At 38.6% G+C, this 27,449-nt stretch overlaps 1 protein-coding gene and 1 pseudogene across 9 annotated transcripts in view; both read left to right on the forward strand.

The window, feature by feature from the left end:
* Positions 1-7,404: 7,404 nt before the first annotated feature.
* WDR47 (WD repeat domain 47) overlaps positions 7,405-27,449 on the forward strand; it is a 58,717-nt gene continuing 38,672 nt past the window's right edge. For 5 of the 9 annotated variants that reach the window (XM_081487160.1, XM_081487163.1, XM_081487157.1 and 2 more), the window contains exon 1: positions 7,405-7,644. Coding sequence is in view for 2 of the 9 variants with exons in the window: in XM_081487155.1 (XP_081343281.1) it covers positions 24,884-24,898 (15 nt within the window). In the remaining 7 variants the exon portion in view is untranslated. Of the gene's footprint in view, positions 7,645-7,772; positions 7,970-24,838; positions 24,899-27,449 lie in introns of those variants that run through there. The other 4 variants (XM_081487161.1, XM_081487155.1, XM_081487156.1 and 1 more) reach the window with 2 other exon arrangements.
* On the forward strand, positions 16,533-17,048 carry LOC145505257 (large ribosomal subunit protein eL34 pseudogene; annotated as a pseudogene).

Consider the following 27,449-nt stretch of genomic DNA (forward strand, 5'->3'; position numbering starts at 1 on the left):
CGGGAGCTGCTACTGTGTAAATAGGTTACACCCCAGTTGAAATCTTTGCAAAGATCGGTTCTCTTCAGCCAACAGCACTATAGCAAAAGAAGATTGTTCCATATTGTATGCCCCATTAAGTTAGTGTTTCTTAATGAACTTGCAAAGGAATATTGCTGAAAACAAACAAAAACTCTTATCAAACTTTCTTTGTTGCTGCTAGTTAAAACTTGTTGCAACTTTTCACTTCTCTCAGTGTCCAGGTCTGCAGCAAAATTCTGCAATTTCACCTTAAAGATACCATTTTACAGATGCTCTCCAACCTGTTTTGTATAAGATGAGGTAGTGGTGAACTCAGATATCCAACTTCTGTTCTAGACTGGTTTTGCTTCTAAGACAAGCACCTCCTTCCCCCCTCCCTTCTCCCTGCCTCCCCGGAGCAGTCCAGAGTCTTGCTTCTCACTGGCAGTGTTGTGCTTTGGAGATGGGATGGTTGCTATGGCAAACCTAGTTTCTCTGCTAAGAAGAAGTAAAGACACTATTGTCGATTCAAAGCATGTCGTGACATGACTCCTGGAAGTGACATAGGAGTGAGCGGCAGGTGATTTCATTTCCTGGGTCTCTTAATCAAAGATCAAGCTTGCAACATCAGTTTTGCTCAGATACAGTGGAAGTGTGATCATAATCATTTAGAATCCCTCTTGCCCACTTTTTTTCCTAAGAAAATTAAACATTTTACTGTTTTTATGTGAAAAAAAAATGTGCGTTACGCTCCATTTGTGACTAGCAAACTGCTGCCAATCTTAAAGGAAATTACAACCTAGGATGACAATGGCATTGTGAGGAATGTTCCAATTAGATAAGATCATTTAAAAAGTGTACTTAAAAGCAAGGGCTTCCAAATCAAACAAAGAGAATTGGATACCTATTTTAATTGGTATGCAGGAGCTGCCAAGAGGCCTCCAAATTCCAAAATAGCTTCATTGAAAGATTTGTTATAAAAGGCATAAATAAGATGGGAGGCCAACGGTCTGACTGAACTTGTGACTATAACTCAAATTCAGAGTATAATAGGAAATTCTTTTAGACCTTCTCCCCTGAGCTAAATATACCCAGATAGAAAAGCATTGCAGCATAAGTGGATGGGCAAATTATTCCTATGATAAGCAACTAACCTTACTGCTGCTGCTGCTAAGTCGCTTCAGTCGTGTCCGACTCTGTGCGACCCCATAGATGGCAGCCCACCAGGCTCCCCCGTCCCTGGTATTCTCCAGGCAAGAACAGTGGAGTGGGTTGCCATTTCCTTCTCCAATGCATGAAAGTGGAAAGTGAAAGTGAAGTCGCTCAGTGGTGCCATTGCCTTCTCCGAACCTTACTGATTTCTCTCAAAAGGTTTGTAAGTATTCTAGCCTTAGAAAATCAAACTCCTTCTTGGAGGAACTTGCTTTCCTTCCCTGTGCCTTTGGGATGTAAATGTTCTACATACTTAAGGGAGGTATTTTTTTTTTCAATGTAATATAGTTGATTTACAATGTTGTGTTAGTTTCTGCTGTACAACTAACTTCTATATATATATATTCTTTTTTATTATGGTTCATTATAAGACATTGAATATAATTCCCTGTGCTATACAATAGGACCTAATTTTTTATCTATCTTATATATAGTACTTTGTATCTGCTAATCTGTATCTCCTAATTTATCCCTCTCCCACCTCCTTTCCCCTTCGGTAACCATAAGTTTGTTTTCTATGTCTGCAAATCTGTTTCTGTTTTGTAAATAAATTCATTTGTTTCATGTTTTAGATTCCACGTATATGTTTTATCATATGGTATAGATATGTCTTTCGCTGTCTGATTTATTTCACTTAGTATGATAATCTCTTGGTCTATCCATGTTACTGCAAATGGCATTATTTCATTTTTTTTTTTATGGCTGAGTAGTGTAGTATTCCTGTGTGTGTGTGTTTGTGTATCTTTATCCATTCATCTTTCGCTGGACACCAAGATTGCCTCTGTGTCTTGGCTATTATAAACAGTGCTGCTAAAAACTGGATATTTCCCAGATGGCTCAGTGATAAAGAATCTGCCTGCAATGCAGGAGGTGCAGGTTTGATCCCTGGGTCAGGAAGATCCTCTGGAGAAGGAAATGTCAACCAGAGCCTGGAGGGTCACGGTCCATGGGATCACAAAAGAGTCAGATTGAGTCAGATTCGACTTAGCGACTGAACAGCAACAAATAGTTGTTTTCACAAGTTCAGTAAGAATCGGTTCTTCTCGTAACAGGACATAATTGGACATATTGGCTATATTACCAAGTCTATGATTGGATTATCATATTTGAGAGAGACATACATAGACCAGAAATATGATCAGAATGCTTTAAGAAACTAAGGTTGACTTTATGTAGTCAATAAAATCTTAAGGAGAAACAGACTGCTGTCTTGCTTACAGGGTTTTCAGCAACCATACTAAGTGAGTAAGGAAGGTCAATTCCTGGCAGATTACAGGAACTTCAGGTTACTGGGAGACCTTGAAAAGACAAGAATTCACCCCAATATATATGAATTAAAGGCAGTTCTAATGGTAAGTTCTCAACTTGACTTCCTGGCCTCAAGAGGCGTTTACAAGTCCAATCTTAAATTCCATGTGAAAATTTCCAACAAAGCTATTTAAGAGAGCCTAGATGGTCAGTTCCTATTCTTGCTGTATTTAAGTAGATTAAACAGGCCAAGTTATTAAAACTAAACTTACTTTGCAAACAGGTTTGTCTTAAGTGGTAAAAATGAGAGTGATTTTAGAAAATTATATTTTAGTATTACACTGTGAATATTAGATTCTAATACTATCTATTGTCTTTGAGGTTTGTTTTATACCTATAAACTGGACTAGATCCTCCGTTTCATCATATCTAGCTACAACTCTATGAACTAATGTCTGATTTTTCCCGTTCTTTTGGTTTAGAGTTATTGAGAACTGCCCTTTTTCCTGAAGCCCTGCAAACTAAAACTAGAAAACTTGATGCAAACTTCAGAGAAAACACCACAGTTGCTCATGTTTAGAAAATCTTTTTTTGCCTCTTCCTATGTGAGTCACTCAAAGTTTACCAGTATATTTGATGACATCACCAAAGACATTCCAATAACAATTTGAAAATCTATGAAGTTGTCACTGCCTGCCCTATTCCATCTGAGTATGCTTTGAGCCAGACATCTAGAAATCTCTATTAGCTGCCTTCAGATCCCAGGAATTGGGATTATGTGTCTGCTCCAATCATTAATCATTGTTTTTATTTTGTCCCCATAGAAATGCCTCATTAAATACATGATTGCTTCCACCATAGCCCTAATTTAGGGAGCCCACCTGCATCACCTCCTCCTGAAATGATTTAAAGGTGGGACTGTAGGGGAGCAAAATTTGCCACCCTAAAATGTGAAATGAAAGTCACTCAGTTGTGTCTAACTCTTTGCAACCCCATAGACTATAGTCCATGGAATTCTCCTGGCCAGAATACTGGAGTGGGTAGCCTTTCCCTTCTCCAGGGGATCTTCCCAACCCAGGGATTGAACACAGGTCTTCCGCATTGCAGGCAGATTCTTTACCAGCTGAGCCACAAGGGAAGTCCTCTCTTTGGCATAAGCATTATTTTAGGCTAATTATTTTTAACAAACAGTTGACTCCGGAAATGTTTTTTTTGTTTCGCCTCCAGCTTAACTGCTTAAAGAATTTAGATAAAGGTCTGGTCCTAGAAAAGCACTGTCACTGGAGATATGGACACAGAGTACGGGCTAAGTGTGGTAAGGGGAGCTCTGCAGGGCCTGGAGATCAGTGTCTTCTTTGTGTCCCATTGTCTTTGCATGGTCCAGCAAACATTGGTTTACCAAACATTTTCCTATCTTCCTGTAAATTGTTTTCCTCCCCTTTAGAGTCTGAATCGCTAACCCTTTCTCCTTCCCTCAGATGCTGTATAAGCCTCACTTGCCTAACTTGGTTTCAGGCCTCCTCTTCTTGTGGGGGCCCCATATATAGGTCGTGCTCACGCTCAGTTGTTCAGTCGTGTCCGACTCTGTGACCCCGTGGACTGTAGCACGCCAGGCTCCTCTGTCCAAGGAATCTTCCTGGCACGAACACTGAGTGGGTTGCCATTTCCTCCTCCAGGGGATCTTCTCAATTCAGGGATGAAACCTGTGTCTCCTGTGTCTCTTGCATTGTTAGGCAGATTGTTTACCACTGTGCCGCCTGGGAAATCCCACCATACTGAGGTCATTCAGTTCATTTTTTCCCCTGTTGATCTTTCCTGTACCAATTTAATCATTAGGACCCGCCCCCCCAAAGAAAACTCAAGAAGGATGGGGGGAGATTTCTCCCTTACCAACATATTATTTACATTTCCTTACATACAGTTTCTAGTTTTTAAAAAATGTTGAACTATTAATTTAAATAGATTATTTTCTTTCCAAAACAAGTTTTTAAATTTATTTTTGTTTTCAATATAACATTCAGATATTTACTTATTTACTTTACATCCTTGCTTCATATATTCTTTTGTTTTTTCCTTTCTCTTTCTTTTTTTAAAATTTATTTATTTTTTAATTTGCTTTTATTTTTTTATGTTGTAACAAGAAGGTTTTTTACGAGGTTCAACCATCCACATACAATTTAAGCTTTTTTTTTTTTTCAAATTTAAGCTTTTATTTAGGAGTGTGGAGAGGAGCTCTGGTAGATGCAGTATTCTTCCTTCATAATCTTTGACCTGTTTGAAGGAGAGGCAGCTGGGGTTACTCTGTTCTCCTAGAGCCACTGCTGGCTCTAAAGCACACAGCTCTGTGGTGTGTATGTACGAGTGTGCATTCTAATGAGAGTGGAACTTTTAAAACAAATTCCCTTACACCCACTGATCATTCCCTGACCAGCTGAAGGCAAGATTTCTTAGGTTTGTACTCAGCTCCCTTCCTACTTTTGAGGAAAAACTAAAAACTTTTATTCCCCCCCTTGGCAACCCACTCTAGTATTCTTGCCTGGAAAATCCCATGGACAGAGGAGCCTGGTAGGCTACAGTCCATGGGGTTGCAAAGAGTCAGACACGACTGAGTGACTTCACTCACTTACTTTGGAAATGAGATTTGAGGATCAGATTAAAAGGAGTCCACCTTAGCCTATAGGGTTATTTGAGTCACAAGACATCATGAATCATTCTGTCAAGTTAGAACCTGCATTTTCAAATGATGCTTAGCCTAGTTGCTGATCCAGAGGGGGCACTGTAAATATTTCGTGAATGATTGAGGCAGTACCTTTCCAAGTAAGGACAGCCTTTCATCTAAGAAAGCCTTGTCCTTTCTGAACAATTCTCTGCTTTTCAGCAACTACAGTGAAAGACACGAAGATCTAATCTTAAGCAGGGTGGCTGAGTGTAGAAGGAAAGGTGGTATCTTAGGCTAGCAGCTATTAAGGTTGTACTGTAAAACTTGATGTTACATTAGGAAGCAAATGTATAGTCAATGCATTTATCAATGTAGAAGTAATAAAATGTACCAAATGTCTTGTATTTCAGTGCCTGGTTCTTTTCCTCTTCCTACCCCCGTTTTCTGAAAATGTAATGGTTGTATACTGCTTCCAATAATTTTGATTTCTCTAAACTAAAAACTTAGATGCACATAACACTATGTCCTAGGGCATGGGGGATATAAACATTAATGACCTCTTATTCCCTCTTGTCAAAATAAAGTCCATTTACTTCAAGCTAAAATTCCCAGTTATTACACGGTGGAGTAAAAGTAGATAAAGAAGGTTTTAAGATTCAGAATAGTTAGAATCTTGGCTCTGCTACCTATCAGTTGTTAGATGACCTTGGGTAAGTTATTTCCCTTAATCTCTAAAATGGTAGTAATTAATAGGCAGTTTAAGGGAGATGGTGAGGCTTAAATGAGAACAAAAACAGCACATTTTGTTTTTTACTTGATGAATACCAAACTTATCTAGTGCCAGAAGGTCAGGTTATTCCCCCCCCCTTTTATTTTTTTAATAGCACTCAGCCCCTAATAGGTGGTAAGATGTTGTTCTTGATTTGTAATTCTTTTGAGATTTAGATGAAGATTTAAATGATGCTCGTTCTTGCAACTGCTGTTGTTTGAGAATTAAGGTTGAGAAGCTGTTTGCCAGGTAAACTATAGTGGTAAAATAGTCAACAGACTATTTCCAAGATATATTTGCCCACTTTTTCATTTTATACATTCTGCAAAGTTGTTGTTGGTATTGTATTTAACATCAAGACCCTTTGTTGTTTAGTCACTGAGTCCTGTGGAAACCTTGAGGACCCCAGGGAGCGCAGCACACCAGGCTTCCATGTCCTTCACTACCTCCCAGTTTGCTCAAACTCCTGTCCGTTGAGTCCTAGATGCCATCAAGATCCTGGGTAACACTAACTTGTGTTTACATTTATTTTTCTGTCACTTATCATTGAGAGGGTTCTTAATGAAGACTTTCTTCCACGAGTTAATCAAGGCTAGGCAATTGAAGTTTGCAGTTAAGCGTCTGTGCTTAATTTGTTTTCTATCAATTTGTAAATATTTTTCTTAACAACTTTTCCTCAAGCTATCGCTTCTTTTAACTTGAACTGGCTCAAATTCTTCCATTCCGGAAATGTTTTTGATGTTTATTTCTAGCCCCTTTTGTCACATTTTCCTTATTTTGGGAGGCCCAGCTTACTCTTTTTAGCCTTTCTGAGAACGAAGTTCTTACGGGTTTGTGCTCTGTATTCTTTCCTGAGTTCTACGTGATTATACCCCTGAATGCTTAATTCAGCTTGGTTAAGCATCAGATATATTTGTGGAATACTGCTGTACTGATAGGGTGGAAAGTAGTGAGGTAGTGGAGCTTACTACCAAAATGGGTGATGGAAAACAGTGAATGTGTTGTGTTAAATAACAAAAACGCTGTAAGCATCAAGAAGAGGGTAATGAAACTGCTGGAGTTTTCAGGAAATAAGTGAGACCTGGGAGAGAAGAGAGAAGAGAAGGTGGCGAGGTTTATTTCGTTATCCTTTATTAATAGACCATCAGGGAGGAGTCTTAAGAGTCATGTCTAAGGCGCAGGCAACTCATTCGAGGGGACAACCCCTCCGCCCTACTTCGGGACGCGGGGTCACCGGCCACCAAAGGGTCTGCGTCCCAGCTGCCGGTCTCTCACGCAGTCGCCGCGCCGAGTCTTCCTCCGAGTCCAGCTGCTCCTTGGAGAGCTAGCAGGGAGCCGGTCCACCAGGCCTGTCCCCACCGCGCCCCGGGTTGGGGCACGCCCAGCCTACTCTCCATTCGGCGCAGGCACCTGCCTGGCCGCCCCGCTCGGCGGGGTCCTGAGGCGCCTCGGGGAAGCGCGCCGATTGGCTGCGGCTCGGGGCTGGTGCTTGGCTCGGGCGCCGCTTGACAACCGCAGTGTGCGAGAGGCTGAGCCGAGCGGTAGCCGGCTTCGGGAGGGGCAGACGCGAGGAGGGACGGACTGACGGGCTGATGGATTGACGCGCTGGGGGCAGAGGCAGGACCGACGCCGAGCCCGGACCGCCGCCCTCGCGCTCCCTCTCCAGCCCGGAACCCGCTGTTTCGGGGACCCGTCCTCTGGCCTCCCAGCCGCTTTCTCCTCGGTGGTTTCTCCGGGCTCGACCCGGAGCTCTCAGGTGAGCGACTCCTGGAGGCGGGGTCGGGCTGCGCTGCACACCTCGGGTTGTCATGGTCACCCGTCGCCGCCGGCCACCACCTGACAGGGCGGCGACCCTGGCGACCCCAAGGGCGGCGTTCCTGGCACGGGAGAAGGGTCTTGGGTAGGCTGGGGTGCTGACTGGGTGGGGACTGGGGTCATGGGTGAGGCCCCGGCGCCGACGGATGGGGGCCAGGCCGCGACTGGAAGCCGCAGCTCCTGAACCACACCTTTGCCTCGCTGCCAGTCCGGCTTTGCCGATCGAGCGACGCCCCTCGCCCTGGCACTGTCCGCCTTTGAGCACGGTGGGTGCCCACCTCGCTGCTGCTGTGGGGCGGGAGGGCGGCTGACGACGCTGATTCTTTCTTCCTCGCCCCTCTGCCAAGCCCGAGCGACAGCCGAGAGGCGCGCTCGCGTCCCTTTCTGGGCACGCCTTGGCCCGGAGGAGGGGAGGGCGCTGCGGGGCCGGGGCAGCCCCGCGGGGGCCGGGGCAGCCCCGCGGGGGCCGGGTTGGGCCTTCCTGACGTCAGTGGTCAGTGGCTGCAGGCCTTTGGGGGTCTGGGCGGAGTCGGGGAGAGGGGCCGCGACTAGATTTGGAACTGGAGTTGGACCGGAGCCCCGGGGGCGTCTGCGTGGGAGAGGAGAACGGGAGCTTGTAGAACTCACAGGGTTAAGCCGCTTACTTATGTTGGGGAGAAAAGAAATTGGGGCTCCAGCTCTGGAGCGAGGCCTTGGCCGAAAAGGGGCAGGGGCAACAGGGGAGGCATTTGACCAGCATTTGATTTTTTTTTCCTCTCTGTACCCAGACGTGCAGTCAGTAACTACGCATGGTATCTCAGCAGAGCATTTTTGGCAACTTGGTTCTCTCTGCATAATGAGAGGAGAAGTCTTTGTTCCACCCAGATTCATAGGTTGTGATCCTAACACTTATTTCCCTCCCCTTGTTGCTGACTTAGAGTGCTTCAAGAAGTTAATGGCACAGAGATTAACATGTAAGGCTTGAATATGCTGTAAATTTTTTTTTCCACAGTAAATCCAAGTAGAATTTTTTTTTTTTGTCTCCAGTGTTGGCATGTGTTGCCTTGAAATTTTACTGTAATAGAATGGAGAAACGCCTAAGAGCCTATTTTCCTTTATATAGCATATTCCTGGGTCTCATTTAGAAGGAAAATGTAATGAACAGTTTTACCTTAGGTTTTAGTGGATAAATTGCTTATAAATAGGAAGGAAAAATTATTCTAATGACCAGCCAATTAAGCCATAACAGTGTATTGTTAGGGGAAAACACACACACACACACCCAAACGCTTGAATTTGATGCCATTATAAATATGCAGTTTTTTGTGAAGGAATTTTAATCTGTTTTCCTCCCACTTTCCCACTTCCTAATTGTCTTTTTTCTTTCTGAAGCCAGTACTAGGATTATATCATAAGAGAGCAGGGTACTATCCATTCCTAGTTACATAATTTGTTCAGCTTTTTCTGTTTGTGAAGCCCAGGTTATCAATTACTTACTAAATAGCGTTTCATATACTTGACATATGTTGCAGTTTGAGAAACACTTCAAAATAAATGTGAAAAGATGCAGATTTCCTTAGGAGCTTAGTAAGCTGAAAATCAGATTGCCTGGATTTAAGTTTCCCTTTGCTACTGATTGTAATCTTGGAAGAGCTGCTTACCCACTGTTGAGTAGTCTAATTTCCAAATGATAATACCTGCTTCTGTTTTAGTCTGGGAATGAGCTCTGAAGCTGAACAAAATAAAGTATTTGAAAGCACTTTAGAAACAAAATTTAAGACATCTGTTAATTACCTTTTAATAGAATGGAGCATTGACAGGATAATTAAATATTTCTGAATGATCTATTTAGTATTTCTAGGTCCAAGACCTTATTTCTTAAAATGGCCTTAAAGGGCTCATAGAAACTATTAAAATACATCTTTACTCCTTGGCAGAGGTTCTTGATTACTGTGGTGACATGGCGAAAGGGTGTGTTCTTTCTATATGTGGGTCAGGATTGCTTTCCTGGTTTCAGTAGGATGTTCTCATAGTTTAGAAAGTAAGGCTATGGCCAATAACTCTTACTTGAGTTTCATTTGGTATTAAATAATTCTTAGTGTACATCATTGATTCTTGATCAAGAAATAGCTTACTTTATCCCCTCTGACCTATGGTTTTCAAATAGGAGTATTCGAGATAAGCTGAAATGTGCCAATCTGTGGCCACAGAATATGACACACATTTATGGAATTGTTATCAATTTCTTGGATGATGACTTGGATAAAAAATAGTTTTTTAAAAAATATTAAACAAGATATATGGAGAATGTAATATTGACACTAATTTCTAAGGTAAAATTCAAAGAAATTTTATGTTTGTAGGCTCTGTGGGGATGGGTTCAGTTTCTTTTGTCGTTTTAGAGAAAAGTTTTAGAAGAATTGCCTTAGGCTTACTCAGCTAATGAATGAGAGATTACTTCATAGGACTGGAAATAAGTTGAATTCACTTTCTGAAACTTTGACATTAAGCTCCAGATTACTTGAATCCTAACTATCCTCTCTTGTTTTCACCCCTATACAGGCCTGAACATTATAATGGAAAGGTCACAGGTAGACCCAGTTGTCCCATTCTTGCTTCTGCACTTTTTGCAGTGTGACCTGAGACAAGTAACTAACATCTCAGAGTATTAGTGTAATCTTAGGTAAAATGAGGTTGGAAAGTTGTGAGAATTAATATAGATGATGTATGGGAGTATTTGGAGAAGGCAATGGCAACCCACTCCAGTACTCTTGCCTGGAAAATCCCATGGATGGAGGAGCCTGGTAGGCTGCAGTCCATAGGGTCGCTAAGAATCGGACACAACCGAGCGGCTTCACTTTCACTTTTCACTTTCCTGCATTGGAGAAGGAAATGGCAACCCACTCCAGTGTTCTTGCCTGGAGAATCCCAGGGACGGCGGAGCCTGGTGGGCTGCTGTCTATGGGGTCACACAGAGTCGGACACGACTGAAGCTACTTAGCAGCAGACTTAGCAGCATGGGAGTATTTAGCACAGGACCTGACATAGTGGCTGCACAATAAATGTTAGTATGTTTTTCCCTTCCCATCTCTGCATGTTAGGATGTTAACAATCTTTCAGACACATTCTTAGCAAGATACCTCGTTATTCCTCTGAACTTCCATGGAATTTTGTCATTTTTTATCTTTACTTTATATTTTATGTATAATGTTTTTGTACAGAAGACTTTAATCCAGGTCTTCAGGCTATAAATCCATTGCTGACCCTTGTCTGAGAATACTTTTTTTTTTGCCATTTAATTTTGAGACCATTACATTGACTAGCCAAAACTTACATATTTCAACTGATTTTTCTTTTGAATTTGTTTTCGTTTGAGTAAAAAGATACCGTTACAAGATGCCATGCCCTCCTTTATAAGCCCTTCTTCTGTGTTTTATCTTCTTGTTCACCATAGTAACTCAATCATTGTAACCCAGCGGTGCAGCATAATGCTAGCACATGGTAGACACAAGTATTTTTAAATGAATACTTCAAACATGTGTTTCTACAAGTAGGAGTCTCTTCATGCGGCATCTTTAACATAGTTGATCTAATCAGGATTCCCAGTGTTTTAAAATTACACCTAGTTTTTTTTTTTTTTTAAAACAAGGTAAACTTCTTGCAGATTAAATTTTTATATTTTATTCACAGCACAGTAGCTCTTCCAGAAAATTTTCCAGAGGATCCCCTGGAGAAGGGAATGGCAACCTACTCCAGTATTCTTGCCTGGAAAATTCCATGGACAGAGGAGTCTGGCAGGCTACAGACCATGGGGTCACAAAGAATCAGACGTGACTGAGTGACTAACACATATAACACACAGCTCTTCCATAGCATGTTATTAGCAGCCCTTTTGACATATTGTCCTTACTGAGGACAATGTCCTTACCTTATGAATTCTAAAGGGGGAGAAATTTACATTGCACCAATCACATGCATGTCACTCTGTTAAGAAGTTGATCTCATTTTACAAGTCAGCACTATTTTAGAGAAAAAGTACTATATGAAAAATGGCATAGAATTTTTATACTATTTATAGTTGATGCATTTGATTCAAATAACGAATTCAAATAACTCATTTGAGAAATGAATGAAATTCTATGACTAAGTGCCAAGTTTTGTGAAACCTATTGAAAAAGAAAATGGAACTTACATAAAAATCTTTGAGAACGCTTTATAGAACTAAGCTAAAATTGGTGCCTTAATGTCCATTTTGATTTAACATTTTTCCTTTCTTTGCTTCCAGTTTTATTGAGATATCATTGACAAACAACACTGGATAAATTTAAGGAGTACACAATAATTTGACTTGCATACATTATGAAATAATTATCATAAGTTTAGTAAACATCCATCATTTCATATAGATACAGAATTTAAAAAATAGGAAAAAATATTTTCCCTTGTGATGAGAACTCTTAGGATTTACTCTCAACAACTTTCCTGTATAATATTGTTGTTGTTTAGTTGCTAAGTTGTGTCTGACTCTTTGTGACTGCATGAACTGTAGCCAGCCAGCCTCCTCTGTCCATGGAATTTCCCATGCAAGAATGCTGGAGTGGGCTGCCATTTCCTTCTCCAGGAGATCTTCCACCCCAGGGATCAAACCCAGGTCTCCCGCATTGCAGGCAGATTCGTTACCATTTGAGCCATCAGGGAAGCCCCCTGTTTAATATACAGCAGTGTTAATTATTTTTATCATGTAGTACATTACATTCCTAATACTTGTTATCTTATAACTGAAAGTTTTTACCTTTTGATGGCCTTCATCCAATTCTCCTTTCTCCTGCTCCTTACCTCTGATAACCACAAATCTGGTCTCTTTTTCTAAGAGTTTGTTTTTGAAGTATAATTTTGGAAGACTATGTAAGTTCCTGTTACATAACATAGCGATTTGATATTTCTATACATTTCAAAATGATCACCATAATAAGTCTAGTCACAATATGTCACTCTATAGAAACATCACATATTAATAGTTATTGTCTATAGTCTCCACACTGTACATTTCATACCCATGACTCATTTATTTTGAAACTGGAAATTTGTACCTCTTAATTTCCCTCACCTGTCTCTTCCTCCACTTACACCCTTCCTCTCTGGCAACTACCTGTTTGTTCTCTGTATGTATAACTGTTTCTGTTTTATTTGTTGTATAGGTTCCACATATAAGTGAAATCATTCAGTATTTACTTTTCTCTGTCTGCCTTATTTCACTTAGCATAATACCCTGTAGGTCCATCCTTGTTGTTACAAATGGCAAGATTTCATTCGTCTTTTTTTTTTTTTAAGATTTATTTATTTTATATTTGGCTGTGCTGGGTGTTCATTGCTGCTCAAGGGCTTTCTCTAGGTGTGGCAAGTGGGAGCTACTCTTCATTGTGGTGCATGGGCTTCTCCTTGCAGTGGCTTCTTTTGTTGCAGAACACAGGCTTTAGTGCAGGGTCCTCAGTAGTTGTGGTGCTTTGGCTCAGTAGTGGCTTATGGGCTTAGTTGCTCCACGGCATGTGAAATCTTCCCTGACCAGGGATAGAACCCATGTTCTCTGTACTGACAGGTGGATTCTTAACCATTGGACCACCAGGGAAACCTTTCATTCATTTTTTTGGCTGAGTAATATTCTATTGTGTATATGTGTGTGTATACCACATCTTTCTCCATTCATCTATTAGTGTGCACTTAAGTTGCTTTCGTATCTTACTTTTGTAAATAATGCATCAATGAACATAGAGGTTCTTAAATTTTTTCTAACTAGTGTCTTCAATTTTTTCAGATAAATATCCAGGAGTGGAATTGCTGGGTCCTATGGTAGTTCTATTTTTAATTTTTTGAGGAATCTGTTTACTGTTTTCCATAGTGGCTGTACCAGTTTACATTCCCACCTGCAGTTCACAAGGGTTCTGTGTTTTCCGTATCCTTGCCAACAGTTGTTATTTGTTGTCTTTTTCAATAATAGCCATCCTGACGTGTGTGAGGATGTCACTGGTTTTGATTAGTATTTCCCTGATGATTAGTTGAGCATCTTTTCATTGCAGTCTGTATGTCTTTGGAAAAATATGTTTAAATCTTTTGCCCATTTTTTAATCGGGTTGTTCATTTTTGATGTTTTATGAATTCTTTGCATATTTTGGATATTAACCCCTTGCTATATATATTGTTTGAACATTTTTCCAAATTCTGCTTTTTTAAAAATATTATTTTGAGAGCTTGGAAATAGAATTGAGTTGGTTGTCTTTCTAACTTTAGGAAGAGCTTTTGAAATGAAATTCTGGGAAGTCCAAAAAAGAGTATCTCACAAATAGATGATATAAAGCAACTTTAGGTGTCTAGTTGTGTTCATTGTATACTACCCACATTATGGGAATTGTTAATTTCATTGTGTACAGTTGTTGACCAGACCACACCTGGAGGGAGAATTGTGTTCTATTTCAGGTGCTTTAAAGTGAGGTTAACAGTTGTTCAGAGGAGAATGACTAGTATTGTAGGGAATCTGGAAGTTATGTGAAGACTGGTTGAAGGAAGTAGGGGAATAGACATGATTGTCAGACTCAAATGTGTAAGTTTTTAACATAACAAATTTTTGTTGTGCTGACCCTGAAGACATACCTAGATGAAAGTAGATTTCAATGCAATATTGGAAAACAAAATAAAATGGCTTTTTATACTTGTGAAAAATTACAGGAATTCTGCATTATCTATTGCTGTATAACAAATTACCCCCAAACTAAGTGGCTTAAAACAACAAATATTCACCTTAACTGTCTCTGGAAATCAGGAATCTGGGCCATCCCAGCTGGGAGCCTCTGATTTTAGGTCTCTCTTGAAGTTGCAGTCAAGCTTCTCTAGGAGCTATGGTCTCACCTGAAAGCTAGACTGGAGAATGATCTCCTTCCAAGCTCAATGACTCGGACCTCTGTTCCTTGTTGAACTGAGAGCTTCCACTCTTCACAGACTCCTGACTGAAGACTTCCTTCAGTTCTTTGTTACTTGGATCGTTCCACAGGTTTCTTCATGATGTGGCAGCTGACTTCCCCCAGAGAGAGCAGTTTGAGAGAGGGCACACACCTGCTCTTGGAATGGATGTTACCATCTCTTTATAAATCTTGGAAGTGACACTTTGACACTTCCAGTCTGCACTTGGGTACAAGTGAGTTACTAAATCCAGTCCACACTCAAGGGCCAGGGACTACGAAACGGTGTAAAAACAATAGTAGTCTCACTGGTGACTGTTTTAGACTGTCTCAGTCGAGACAGGTACCTTGGGTGGGGTATAGAAATTTTCTGTCATTGGAGGCATTTATGTAGACATTGGCAGACCATCTGTCAGAGATGTGTTCATATATTCTGTACTAAAAAAGAGAGTGGACAAAGGTACCTCCCACTTAATTCTATGATAAGTTTATAAATGCTAAGGAAGTAGAAAAGCTAAGGATGGAAAACTCAATTAAGTGGGTAGTTGTATAGTATATGTGCTTTTGTACTTCTGTCAATAGTTAATACTTATATAATTTGTGGGGTTTTTTAGTACATTTTCAAGTTTTTGTGACTCAGTACATTTTCTTATGTTTCTAAATACTCTGCTGTATAGTAGATACAGTTGTATACCTGCTGACAAATTATTTTTTGTATGTTCAGTTTTTGAAGCGTACTCAAATATCTCAAATTCTACTTTTCTCATTGAAAACAAGTGTGGGAGTAAAAAAAAAAAAAGAACATAAAGGATAATTTTAATCTATTTTATAAAGATTACCTTGTCTTTAGGTGTGACAGAAAACTATACTAGAGATAGTTATATTTCATTATATAAAGAAAAGTGAAATTGTGTTCTTAGATAAAGCATCTCTTTACCACAAATAAGGTAAAACACACAAATAAGCAAATAAATAAAGAATTCTATATAAATTTATATGAATATTCACTTTGATCTTAATTGATAAGCATTAATTTGTGATTAGAATTTTAAATTAATTTTTATTATAAATATTACTCTTAAAAACATTCTGCCTATCTTTTTTTCCTGCCTATCTTTTTTACATGTGTTTTTATAGATTGAAATTTTACTTAATAAACATTTGAATTTTTACCATAAGCTGCTATGATAATTTAAGAAATAAACTATTTAAAACATTTTTAATTCTTTGCATTATTAATACCTAAAACTTTTGACTCTTGAGTCAGGAGACCTTGAGTTTCTTATGCTTAGCTCTGCCTAATGTCCAATAATAATTCTATAGTCAAGTGGTGGCATTGTTTCTCATTAGTAAGAGTCACATTTTCAATAGTTCTAAAGAAGTTACTTGCTTAGATCTGACCAAACTTACCCCTCCATGTTTCTCTTGAAATCCGTGACACAATTTATGAACTTTGTGATTGGAAAAGTATTATGTCTGAGACTGGAGAACTCAGCAGAGATCCAGTAGACCTTAAACAAACCCACTGAACCATGTTGTAAACAAGTGATCTAAACCAGTGTATGTATTATTATTAATATTTTGTCACATCTATGTGACATGCAGGAGCTCCCAGACCAGGGAGGGAGCCCATGTCCCCTGCATTGGGAGCATAGAGTCTTAACCACTGGACTGCCAGGGAGGTCCCTAAAAAAGTATATTATTTAAGAATAAAATAAATTTTTCACATATTTCCTTTTTGGATCTACAATTCATTTGCTTTAAATTAGCATCATGATTTTGCTTTTGGTTGTGCTCCAAAAACTAAGTTTTGTTCAGCAGCAAAGCATTGTAGCAACACACTATTGAATTGATCTAGTTTCTTCTTCCTCTTCTGGGATGGTATCTAAAAGCATTCAGAATGGTACAGCATTTGACATACCGTTGTCTTTTGTTCTGCAGTACAGCCTGTAACAAAACCAGGCTGTCCTGAACCCCTGGTAATAGAATTATTTACCTTTATCCCAAGAAGGTTGGGAAAGCACCAGAATCTGCATGTGGAGTGTGCCCAGGCCACCTCCAAGGAATTCATGCTGTGAGACCTAAAGTTCTTATGAAAGTCAAAGTGAAAGCTGCTCAAGTCGTGTCTAATGCTTTGTGACCCCATGGACTGTACAGTCCATGGAATTTTCCAGGCCAGAATACTGGAGTGGGTTGCCATTCCCTTCTCCAGGGGATCTTCCCAACCCAGGGATCGAACCCAGGTCTCCCGCACTGCAGGCTTATGAGGTTGTCTAAAAAGTATAGACCAACATGTAGTGGTTCCATATGTGCTACATGTGTTTGTGACAGGATTAAATGCACTTTCCTTATCGAGGAGTAGAAAATTGTTGTGAAGGTATTGAAAACACAAGCCAGAGTCAGAAAGCTAAATTAAAAAATGAAGCTTTTTTGAGTAATAAAGATCAAAAAGACAAAAAATTTTTTAATTAAAATAAAATACATTTAGACTTACCCATATTTGATATGGCTTTTCAAAGGTACTTTCAAATCTGGTTTGTTTTAAATTCAAAAGTTAAACAGCTAAGGGGCTCCCCTGATGACTCAGTGGTAAAGAATCCGCCTGCAGTGCAGGAGACAGGAGACGTGGGTTCGATCCCTAGGTTGGGAAGCTCCCCTGGAGGAGGGCATGGCAACCCACTCCAGTGTTTTTGTTTGGAGAATCCCACGGACAGAGGAGCCTGGCAGGCTACAGTTCATAGGATCGTACAGCGTTGGACACCACTGAAGCGACTGGGCATGCACAGATGCAAACAGCTAAACTCTCGAGTTCTTTCGATCTAAATTTTTTTTTTTTCATTTTGGAGGTTTCCTTCCCTCCTATCATTTTCAATACTGCTTGTTTTTTGATGGCAGTATTCATTTGGATAACGTAATTTAAAAATTAACTGGAGTTTATTAAGTAAAGGTTAGGAATTATATTTTACTAGACGTGGAGAGATCTTTTAAAATAAGAAAGTAATCTTTAAATTCATTTTAGTTTCTTTTTTTTTTCAGTTGCTCAGTTTTTTTTTTTTTTTTTTTTATAAATTTATTTATTTTAGTTGGGGGCTAATTACTTTACAATATTGTAATAGTTTTTGCCATACATTGACATGAATCAGCCATGGGTTTACATGTGTTCCCCTTCCCGGACCCCCCACCCACCTCCCTCCCCATCCCATCCTTCTGGATCATCCCATTGCCCCGGCCCTGAGCCCTTGTCACATGCATCGAACATGGAATGGTGCTCTGTTTCACATATGACAATACACATGTCTCAGTTGAGCTAATAATTTTGTCTCTCTAGCTAAAAGGGTATGTTTAAAACTCTGATTAGATTGTTGTTAATGTAGACTTCTAGCTTATTTACCCACCCTATTGGCATTGTTTAATAGAAAAACAATATGAAAAATGATAGAACTATGGACCTCTGTTGTAATAATTTTTCATATTATTCAAGTTCAATGAAGGTTTTTCATTTTGGCATATTTAGATGACTGTGTATCCATTTTATGTTTTTCCTGGTTTTTGTATTGTTGCCCTTTCTTGGAAATCAATGTGATACAATAGAAAGAACTTTATCAACTTATGGTTCCAGTCTTGTCCTAGAGTTTTTGTCTACAGTCTTTTCTTCCTTCCTTCTCGCCCTTCCTGTTTCTGTGTCTCTTTGCCTGTCCTCTCTGTCTCTGTATTTCTGTCTTTCACAGTCAAAAATTCTAATTTTCATTGTTACAAAGCTTCGGTTTGGGATTGGGGAGGAGGACGCGATTTCTTGCCTGTCAAGATAAGGCAATGCAGATGTTTTAAGGAATTAATGAAAAATTGATCTGAAAATTAATCTAAGTATATGTATTTGCCTCCTTTTTACCCCTTTGTTTTTTGTTACGCAGTTAAATAGGTTCCTTCAGTTACTTTAAGAAATTTCTTGGATGGCATTTACATTGATGTTGATATTGGAATTTATGTCCTGACATGTTTCTGAAAGAAGTATTCAGCTGCTAGTGAGATATTCAGCCTTAATATAAATGCTGGGCTAAGGTTTTGACCATACAAAGCTTTGTGTCTTCATCTGTAAAGTGGAGATAACATTGTCAATCTTATGATTGTTATAAAGATCAATTAAGCAATATAAGATCCTACAATGGTTTTTGTGCCCAATAATTTTTGCATTGTAAATGTAACAGTTAATCCTGTCTTTGGACTTTCCTTGTGGCTCAGCTGGTAAAGAATCTGCCTGCAATTTGGGGGACTTGGGTTTGATCCCTGGGTTGGGGATCCCCTGGAGAAGGGAATGGCTACCCACTCCAGTATTCTGGCCTAGAGAATTCCATGGACAGAGGAACCTGGCAGGCTACAGTCCATGCGGTTGGGATTCTTCTGTACCTGGTACCTTGATATAGAACTTTTGAGATCTAATTCTGTGATTTTTTTTCATTTTCATAGTTTTTTTCTGTTAAATTAAAACTTTTATTTATATAAGAAATGTATGTATAATTAAGTAATACATGAATATATATTGGTTATAAACCATTTAGATGATTTGAATGATGAAGAATAAAAAAATCTCACTTCAGTCCTTTCCTAGTTCCCTGCCCTCCATCCAATCTCATTCTTCTTTTCAGAGGTAACCACTCTGAACAGTTTGATATGTATTCCTCCAGCCTCTTTGTCATTTATTTAGATACAGAGATACTATGCTTGCCCTTTTAAAAGAGATAAATAGCCCTATTTATATTCATTGATTCATCAAGTATTTGTTGATAGCTATATTTTTCTGTAACATGTCTTTTTATTGTTAAGGTACAGTAGATCTACATCACTGCATTAGTATTCTATAATATGAATTTACCAAAAATTAACAATTCTCCTATTGATGAGAGCTCAGTTTATTTCTAATTTTTCTCTATTACAAGCAAATCTTAAGGAACATCTTTGTATATATTTGTATATTTTTGCAGAATAGGTTCCTAGAAATAGAATTGGAATTGGTGAGTCAAAGAGCATATGCATTTAAAATTTTCATAGATGAAAATTTCATGCTGTCAAATTCTCTCTCCAAAAGTCTGTCCCAATTTATATTCTTTCTTTCATTATGTATTTTTAAAGATTTTTGGTCATACCGTGCAGCATATAGAGTCTTATTTCCCCAACTAGGGTTTGAACCTGTGCCCACTGTGGTGGAAACATGGAATCCTAACCACTGGATCCCCAGGGAAGTCCCAAGGAGCATTTACTCACACTCTTGCCAGCTCTAGATACTATCAGGTCTTTTAAATTTTGCCATTGTTTGTATCTTATTTTAATATTACTAGTGAAGTTGAACATCTTTTCATCAATTTTTTTGGTTATTTGTAGTGCTGTGAATTGTTGTTCAACTGGAATTTTGGGGGAGATACTGATTTGAAGATGCTATTTTTATGTTCTGGATGGTAATCTTTTAACCATTTGTATTCTATTTGGTCGTTGTCCCTTATCTATTACCTTGTTCATGACAACTTTTGTTAAATGGAAGATCTACATTTTACATTTTTAGTGCCAAATTTAGCAGTTTTTTAATTTACCTTTTCTGGTTTTTATGTGACTGAATTACACAGCATGTGTCTACCTATCTTGTACATTTTTTTAGTACTTTAGTAATTAAACTATTTAAAAAATATTTGTGGGTTTGAATATGAAAATAATACAAATACTTTCATATCATAAAGAAAGATTGAAATAATATTTGAATAGAATCTGAGGAGAGGGTCTCAGTTTATGAAAAAAATGCAAATCATTCTGAAATGTTATTGCTTTATTATATAAATAATGAATACATTATATTCCTTATATGTCTAATTATTTCCAGTTATTTGCAATTGGAAAGTCATTATTTATGTTTCATGCGTGTGTTGTTTTAGTCACTCAGTCGTGTCTGATCCATTGTGACTCCATGGACTGTAGTCCGCCAGGCTCTTCTGTCCATGGGGATTCTCTAGGCCAGAATTCTGGGGTGGGTAGCCTATCCCTTCCCAGGGGATCTTCCTGACCCAGGAATTGAACTGGGGTCTCCTGCAGTGCAGGCAGATTCTTTACCAGCTGAGTTACCAGGGAATATATGTTTCATATGTAATATTTAAATTATAAATATAATATATAAATTTCACATCAAATATTTAAAATTTTTGGAATAGGTAATAATTGCACATGGTCCAAAGTTAAAAAGGTACAAAAGAGTGTATAGTGACACCATTTTTCTTCTTTATTATCCTTTCCATTTCTGTTCTTTATTATCCATTTTTCCCTCTTAGAGACAACCAATTTTATCAGTTTCTTGTGTCTGTTGCATATATACAATGTATTTTTATGTTAATTGGTTCTTTTCTTTTTATAGTTATATAAACCTGCACCTGCTTTAAATGTAATTTGTTCTTCAGGCTAAAAATCATTCACAGTTCCAGAAGGTAAATTAAAATAATTGATGGATAGAGAACAGCTGTCAGCAGTAAGAAGGGACACAGGCTGCATCCATGCTAGCTGATTAGTAGACGTGACAGAGCCTTGCAGTTAGAAGGGCTTTTCTTTTGTTTACTTAAATGATCTAAAACAAATCTTTCTTTCCTCTTGTTAAACTGACCTTAGAATCAGAGGCTTCTGATTATTCCAGACTTGATATTTCCCCCTAAGAAAATATACTTCCTGTTATTGAAATGTGAGTTAAAACAAATACAAAACTTGAAGGGAAATCATAGAAATTAGCCAAACTAAATAACCCTCTTATTTTATGTGTGAAGAAATTGAGGCCAGTAGAAATTAAGTGACTTGCAATGTCACATTGATATTCCTGAAGGACCAGATATTTGCAGTTAAGTAATCTGGCAGCAGCCTAAGTTTTTGGAATGCTCTTTTATTTAAGAGCTAGCAAGTTTTTTCCTCCCTCTTTTTTTTTTAAAGGAGAAGTTACAGTAGTCTTACATTGCAGTTTGATATTTTATAAAAAATCTTCATAGCATTTCATTTCCTCATCTGCATTTTTGCCTGTAAACTGGAATGGTAAAGCACTATTGTTCAGTGTTAGGCACTCTGTAATTCTTGGAAAGTTAAAAGAAAGTGGTGTTTATTGTTTAGGATGGAAATAGGGATTAATGGAGCCTTTCTTAAACACTTTTTTTTCTTGACTATAAAATATTTAATGGATGTGCCCTAATTCCCTTAATCTTATGCTTTTGAATCATTCTTAGCCTTCTGCATTTTCTTCCTTCCTAATTTGTATTGTAAGTAAGTGAAACTACTTCATTGTAAAGGGACATTTAAATATCTATTTATGTTTGGTTAGAAAGCTACCACTGATATTTTTTCATAAACTTTTTCATATCTATGTATTGGAAATATACATAGAAGTCAATATATTTCTATTACCATTCTTTTTTTCTTATCTATTGCTAACATTTTACCTTTAATCTTAGATTTCTAAAAATAATTTTATTTTTTTCCCTCTAATACATTCTTTTAATCTTGATTCACTTAGATAGTAATCAGCAGGAGTCCATATAGAGACCCCCATCTGGAATTTAGTTTCTGTAGATGTTAATTGTATCTTAGTACTAAAATACTGACCTCTGTCTAGCTCATTTCCAGATATATTTACTTTTTAAAAAAACTTTTTTCCTTCATTATTGAATATAAGTAAACATTTATTTCTCAGAGGAAAATTCATAGAGTTCATGTTTTGTGATTTATTTTTTAATAGCAAATCTATCTTTTAATATGAAAATACTGAAACAATCTGATCCTCCCTAGCCCATTTTTTTCTGTTTTTGGTGGAATACACTTTATTGTTGGCCCTATATATTATAAATTCTGCTTGGTGAGCACACATGTACATGGGCTAGCGTATCTACCTAAGATGTTATCAAGGCTGATTTGGCTGAATAGATTGAAGGGTCAGAGCTTTATCCTTTAGAATGACTCTTTTTTTGGCCTCACCATGGGATCTTAGTTCCTTGACCAGGGATCAGACCTGGATCATCGGTAGTGAAAGCATGGATGCCTAACTACTGGACCACCGGGGAATTCCCTTGAATGGGTTTTATTTTATTTATTTATTTATTTTTCTAATAAGTAGATTAAACATGTATTTCAAGTACTTATTTTAAATGTTTATCTTTTTTTTTTTTCAAACTTCTTCTTTTGTATTGAGTTCAGTTCAGTTCAGTTGCCCAGTCGTGTCTGACTCTTTGCGACCCCATGAATTGCAGCACGCCAGGCCTCTCTGTCCATCATCAACTCCCGGAGTCTACCCAAACCCATGTCCATCGAGTCGATGATGCCATCCAACCATCTCATCCTCTGTCGTCCCCTTCTCCTCCTGCCCCCAATCCTACCCAGCATTAGGGTCTTTTCCAATGAGTCAACTCTTCACATGAGGTGGCCAAAGTATTGGAGTTTCAGCTTCAACATCAATCCTTCCAATGAACACCCAGGATTGATCTCTTTTAGGATGGATTGATTGGATCTCCTTGCAGTCCAAGGGACTCTCAAGAGTCTTCTCCAACACCACAGTTCAAAGCATCAATTCTGCGGTGCTCAGCTTTCTTCGGAGAAGGCAATGGCACCCCACTCCAGTACTCTTGCCTGGAAAATCCCACGGACTGAGGAGCCTGGTAGGCTGCAGCCCATGGGGTCACGAAGAGTCGGACGGACACGACTGAGCGATTTCACTTTCACTTTTCACTTTCATGCATTGGAGAAGGAAATGGCAACCCACTCCAGTGTTCTTGCCTGGAGAATCCCAGGGGTGGGGGAGCCTGGTGGGCTGCAGTCTATGGGGTCGCACAGAGTCGGACACGACTGAAGCGACTTAGCAGCAGCAGCTTTCTTCACCGTTCAACTCTCACATCCATACATGACCACTGGAAAAACCATAGCCTTGACTAGACGGACTTTTGTTGGCAAAGTAATGTCTCTGCTTTTAAATATGCTGTCTAGGTTGGCCATAACCTTCCTTCCAAGGAGTAAGCGTCTTTTAATTTCATGGCTGCAATCACCATCAGCAGTGATTTTGGAGCCCCCAAAAATAAAGTCTGACACTGTTTCCACTGCTTCCCCATCTATTTCCCATGAAGTGATGGGACCAGATGCCATGATCTTAGTTTTCTGAACGTTGAGCTTTAAGCCAACTTTTTCACTCTCCTCTTTCACTTTCATCAAGCGCCTCTTTGTGTTAGAGTATAACTAATTAACAATGTTGTGCTAGTTTCAGGTGAACAGTGAGGGGGCTCAACCATATATATACATGTATCCATTCTCCCCCAGACCTCCCTCCCATCCAGGCTGGCACATAACATTGAGTCAAGTTCCATGTACTATACTATAGGTCCTTGTTGGTCATCCAGTTTGAATATAGCAGTATGGATATGACTTTCCCAAACTCCCTAACTGTCCCTTCCCCCTGGCGACCATAAGCTTGTTTTCTAAGTCTGTGAGTCTCTTTCTGTCTTGTAAGTAAGTTCATTTGTATCATTTCTTTTTAGATTCTAGGTATAAGGGATGTCATACGATATTTCTCTTTCTCTGTCTGACTTACTTCACTCAGTATAACACCCTCTAGGTCCATCCATGTTGCTGCAAATGGCCTTATTTCATTCTTTTTAACAGCTGAGTATGTATGCTCAGCTCAATGAGTACATGCTGATTGCGTGTATGTACATCTTCTTTGTCCATTTCTCTGTCAAAAGACATTTAGGTTGCTTCCATGTCGTGGCTATTGTAAGCAGTGCTGCAGTGAACATTGGGGTGCATCCTTTTGCATCATGTTTTTCTCCAGATATATGCTCAGGAGTGGGATTGTAGGGTCATATAGTAGCTCTATTTTTAGTTTTTTAAGGACTGTCAGTACTCTTCTCCATAGTGGCATCACTGAGCCAATGGACACGAGTTTGTGTAAGCTCTGGGAGTTGGTGATGGACAGGGAATCCTGGCGTGCTGCAGTCTATGGGGTCTCAAAGAGTTGAACACGACTGAGTGACTGAACTGAACTGATAGGGGCTGTACTAATTTACATTCCCACCAACAGTGTAGGAGGGTTCCCTTATCTCTACACCCTCTCCGTCATTTGTTATTTGTGGATTTTTTTGATGATAGCCATTGAATGGCTTTTAGAAGAGTTGCAAACAAAATCATCTACTCTGTACTTTTTTTTCCTTGTAGGATAATTGCTTTACAATATGGTATTGGCCTCTGCCATATATCAACATGAATCAGCCACAGGTATACATATGCCCCTCCCTCCTAAGCCCCCCCTCCCTCCAGAGCCCCCCACTCCCATCTCCCACCTTATCCCATCCCTCTAGGTTGTTACAGACTACTGGGTTGAGCTCCCTGTATTAAACAGCAAATTCCCACTTGCTATCTATTTTACATGTAGTAATGTATGTTTCCATGCTATTCTCTCAATTTGTCCCATCCTCTCCTTCCCCTACCATGTCTACAAGTCTGTTCTCTATGTCTGTCTTCATTGCTGCTCTGCTACTCTGTACTTTTTAAGAGACATTTCTTCATTGATTTTTTTTTTTGCATCTTAAATTAATTCAAGTAATAATTATGAACATTTATGTACTGTCTGTCTCATTAAAAATAACATTAGTGGTTCGTAAGCTAGTAGAATCTTACTGATTTGTAGTCCCCCTGAGGGGAGAGGAAGAGGCATTTATTACTGAATTCTACTTCTCTGAATTAGAGGAAAATCTTAGCTTTGTAGTGATTAATAATTTAAGGAGATTAAAAAATGATGAATTATGCTTTTATATTTTATCTTTAAAAATATATGCAGCTGAGATTTTGGGAGCTTCTACAAATGCTGCAGTAACACAGGGTGTGTTCAAAAAGAATAATTCTAAAATATAGTCATTATGTACCTTATGTTTTATGTTGTATCAGGCAACAGTAAAGTTTACAAGAGTTAAAATTCTGGGTTTGGTAATTAAAGTATACTTTTCTACTGGGAATTCTACAGTATAGAATTAAAACTTATCTTTTAAATTAATTTTTTAAAACTGAATAATTCTGGTTAATTAAGATATAATTTTTGCATCTATTCAAAATCTAGGTATAAAATCATTGTAAAATATGTATTGTTAGAATATACTACTTCTCTTGGACTTTATTGATCAATCAGAAATGATGGCAGTGTGAAACTTGTGGTTATGATTTCAATTTAAGTGGGACTATTGCCATATATTCATAGTATAATGACTCCAGAGTTACTTAGTACTAAACTGAATGTTGAATAATATGAGGCCTATAAACTATTTAATATCATAGTGTGTATCGAATGTTAGAAAGTTATGGTCTCAATTCTGTATTAGGTGGTGTAATTGGTATATGGTGATTTAAATGAAGTGCCCTCTAAGAACTTCTGAGGCAGCTTTACAGTTATTTTTCTGGGAGTTAAATTAGCAGTGGCTCATTGGTAAAGAATTCTCCTGCCAAAGCAGGAGATGTGGGTTTGATCCCTGGGTCAGGAAGATCCCTTGGAGGAGGAAATGACAACTCACTCCAGTATTCTTGCCTGAGAAATCCCATGGACAGAGGAGCCTGGCAGGCTCCACGGGGTTGCAAAGAGTTGGGCATGACTTAGTGACTATAAACAATAACAATTCTTTGCTAGTAAAGACTATCTGAAGATTTGGGGAATGCTAAAATCAGTGTGCCCTAGGAGTAACCTCAGAGAGACAATTGTGAAATATGATCAGAATTTATTGAATGGAAATATCATTAATTTTATCGTACAAAGTCTTTTGAACAACGTCTATGAACAGAAGGGTAGTCAGCTTAGAAGACCGCAAAGGGAAACCCAAAACATAAGGAATTGGATGACTGGCCTGTTAGGGGAGAGTTTGTGATTTGTCTGTTTCATGAGGTAGGCATGTCCTTATTGTGGAGATGGATGTATGAGATTAGCTTAGTCTGATGTCATTACATATTTGAGTCATAATTACTTTCCCATGTTCTGTCCTTTGTTTACTGCCTTCTCCACCTGAGAGAGAAAATACACTCCGATGAACATTCTAGTCTGCCACATGATTGTAATTAATTCTCATTATGAAGAAATAAATTGTCAAAATAGTAAACAAATTGAAAAAAATAAACCTGTATGCATACGTGTATATATTTATGTTTCTGTGAATTTGGTTAAAGATAATTGGTCCTGTGAGAAAGATGCTTACAGTCTGTTTTATCTGATCAGGTTTGTTTGCAGCTAGTCTCCTTAGCTTGCTCTTCTTTTGTATTGCTCTGAGCCTGGACTTTTGAAAACTGCAACAACTTAGGGCATTTAACTTGTGTGGTCTCATCTTTAAAAGAGAATGTTGACCTAATACTCTTCAGAATTCCTCTTAGTTCTTATTCTTCATGAGTAACTTGTGAGCTCAGTTGTATCACTGCAGACTTAACAGGTAGGAGAAGGGATTTGAGAGAACTGAAATATCATTGATGTTTATGTTGATAGTACCAATATTACTTAAAGTTGCACATTTCAATCAGCCTTGTTTTGTTGGCTCCAAAGTATAGAGTACAACATTTTACTGTTGCTGCTTCAATCTGTAAACTTTTTAAGGACGGAGTGAGTACAGGACAGTGTATATCACAAAGAAAAGATAGCCAGTGCTTATTGAAAGAATATATAGGACATAGCTAAACATGGTTTGGTTATTTGTGACTTTAAAAATATTCTTTATTATGGCATGTTTTAAACATATGTATGAGTAGATAGAATAATATTATCTTAGTTCATCTGAGGTGCTGTAACAGGATACCATAG

This window comes from Giraffa tippelskirchi, chromosome 5 (assembly GCF_054371585.1).
Source record: "Giraffa tippelskirchi isolate mGirTip1 chromosome 5, T2T-mGirTip1v1.2.pri, whole genome shotgun sequence".
NCBI lineage: Eukaryota > Metazoa > Chordata > Mammalia > Artiodactyla > Giraffidae > Giraffa > Giraffa tippelskirchi.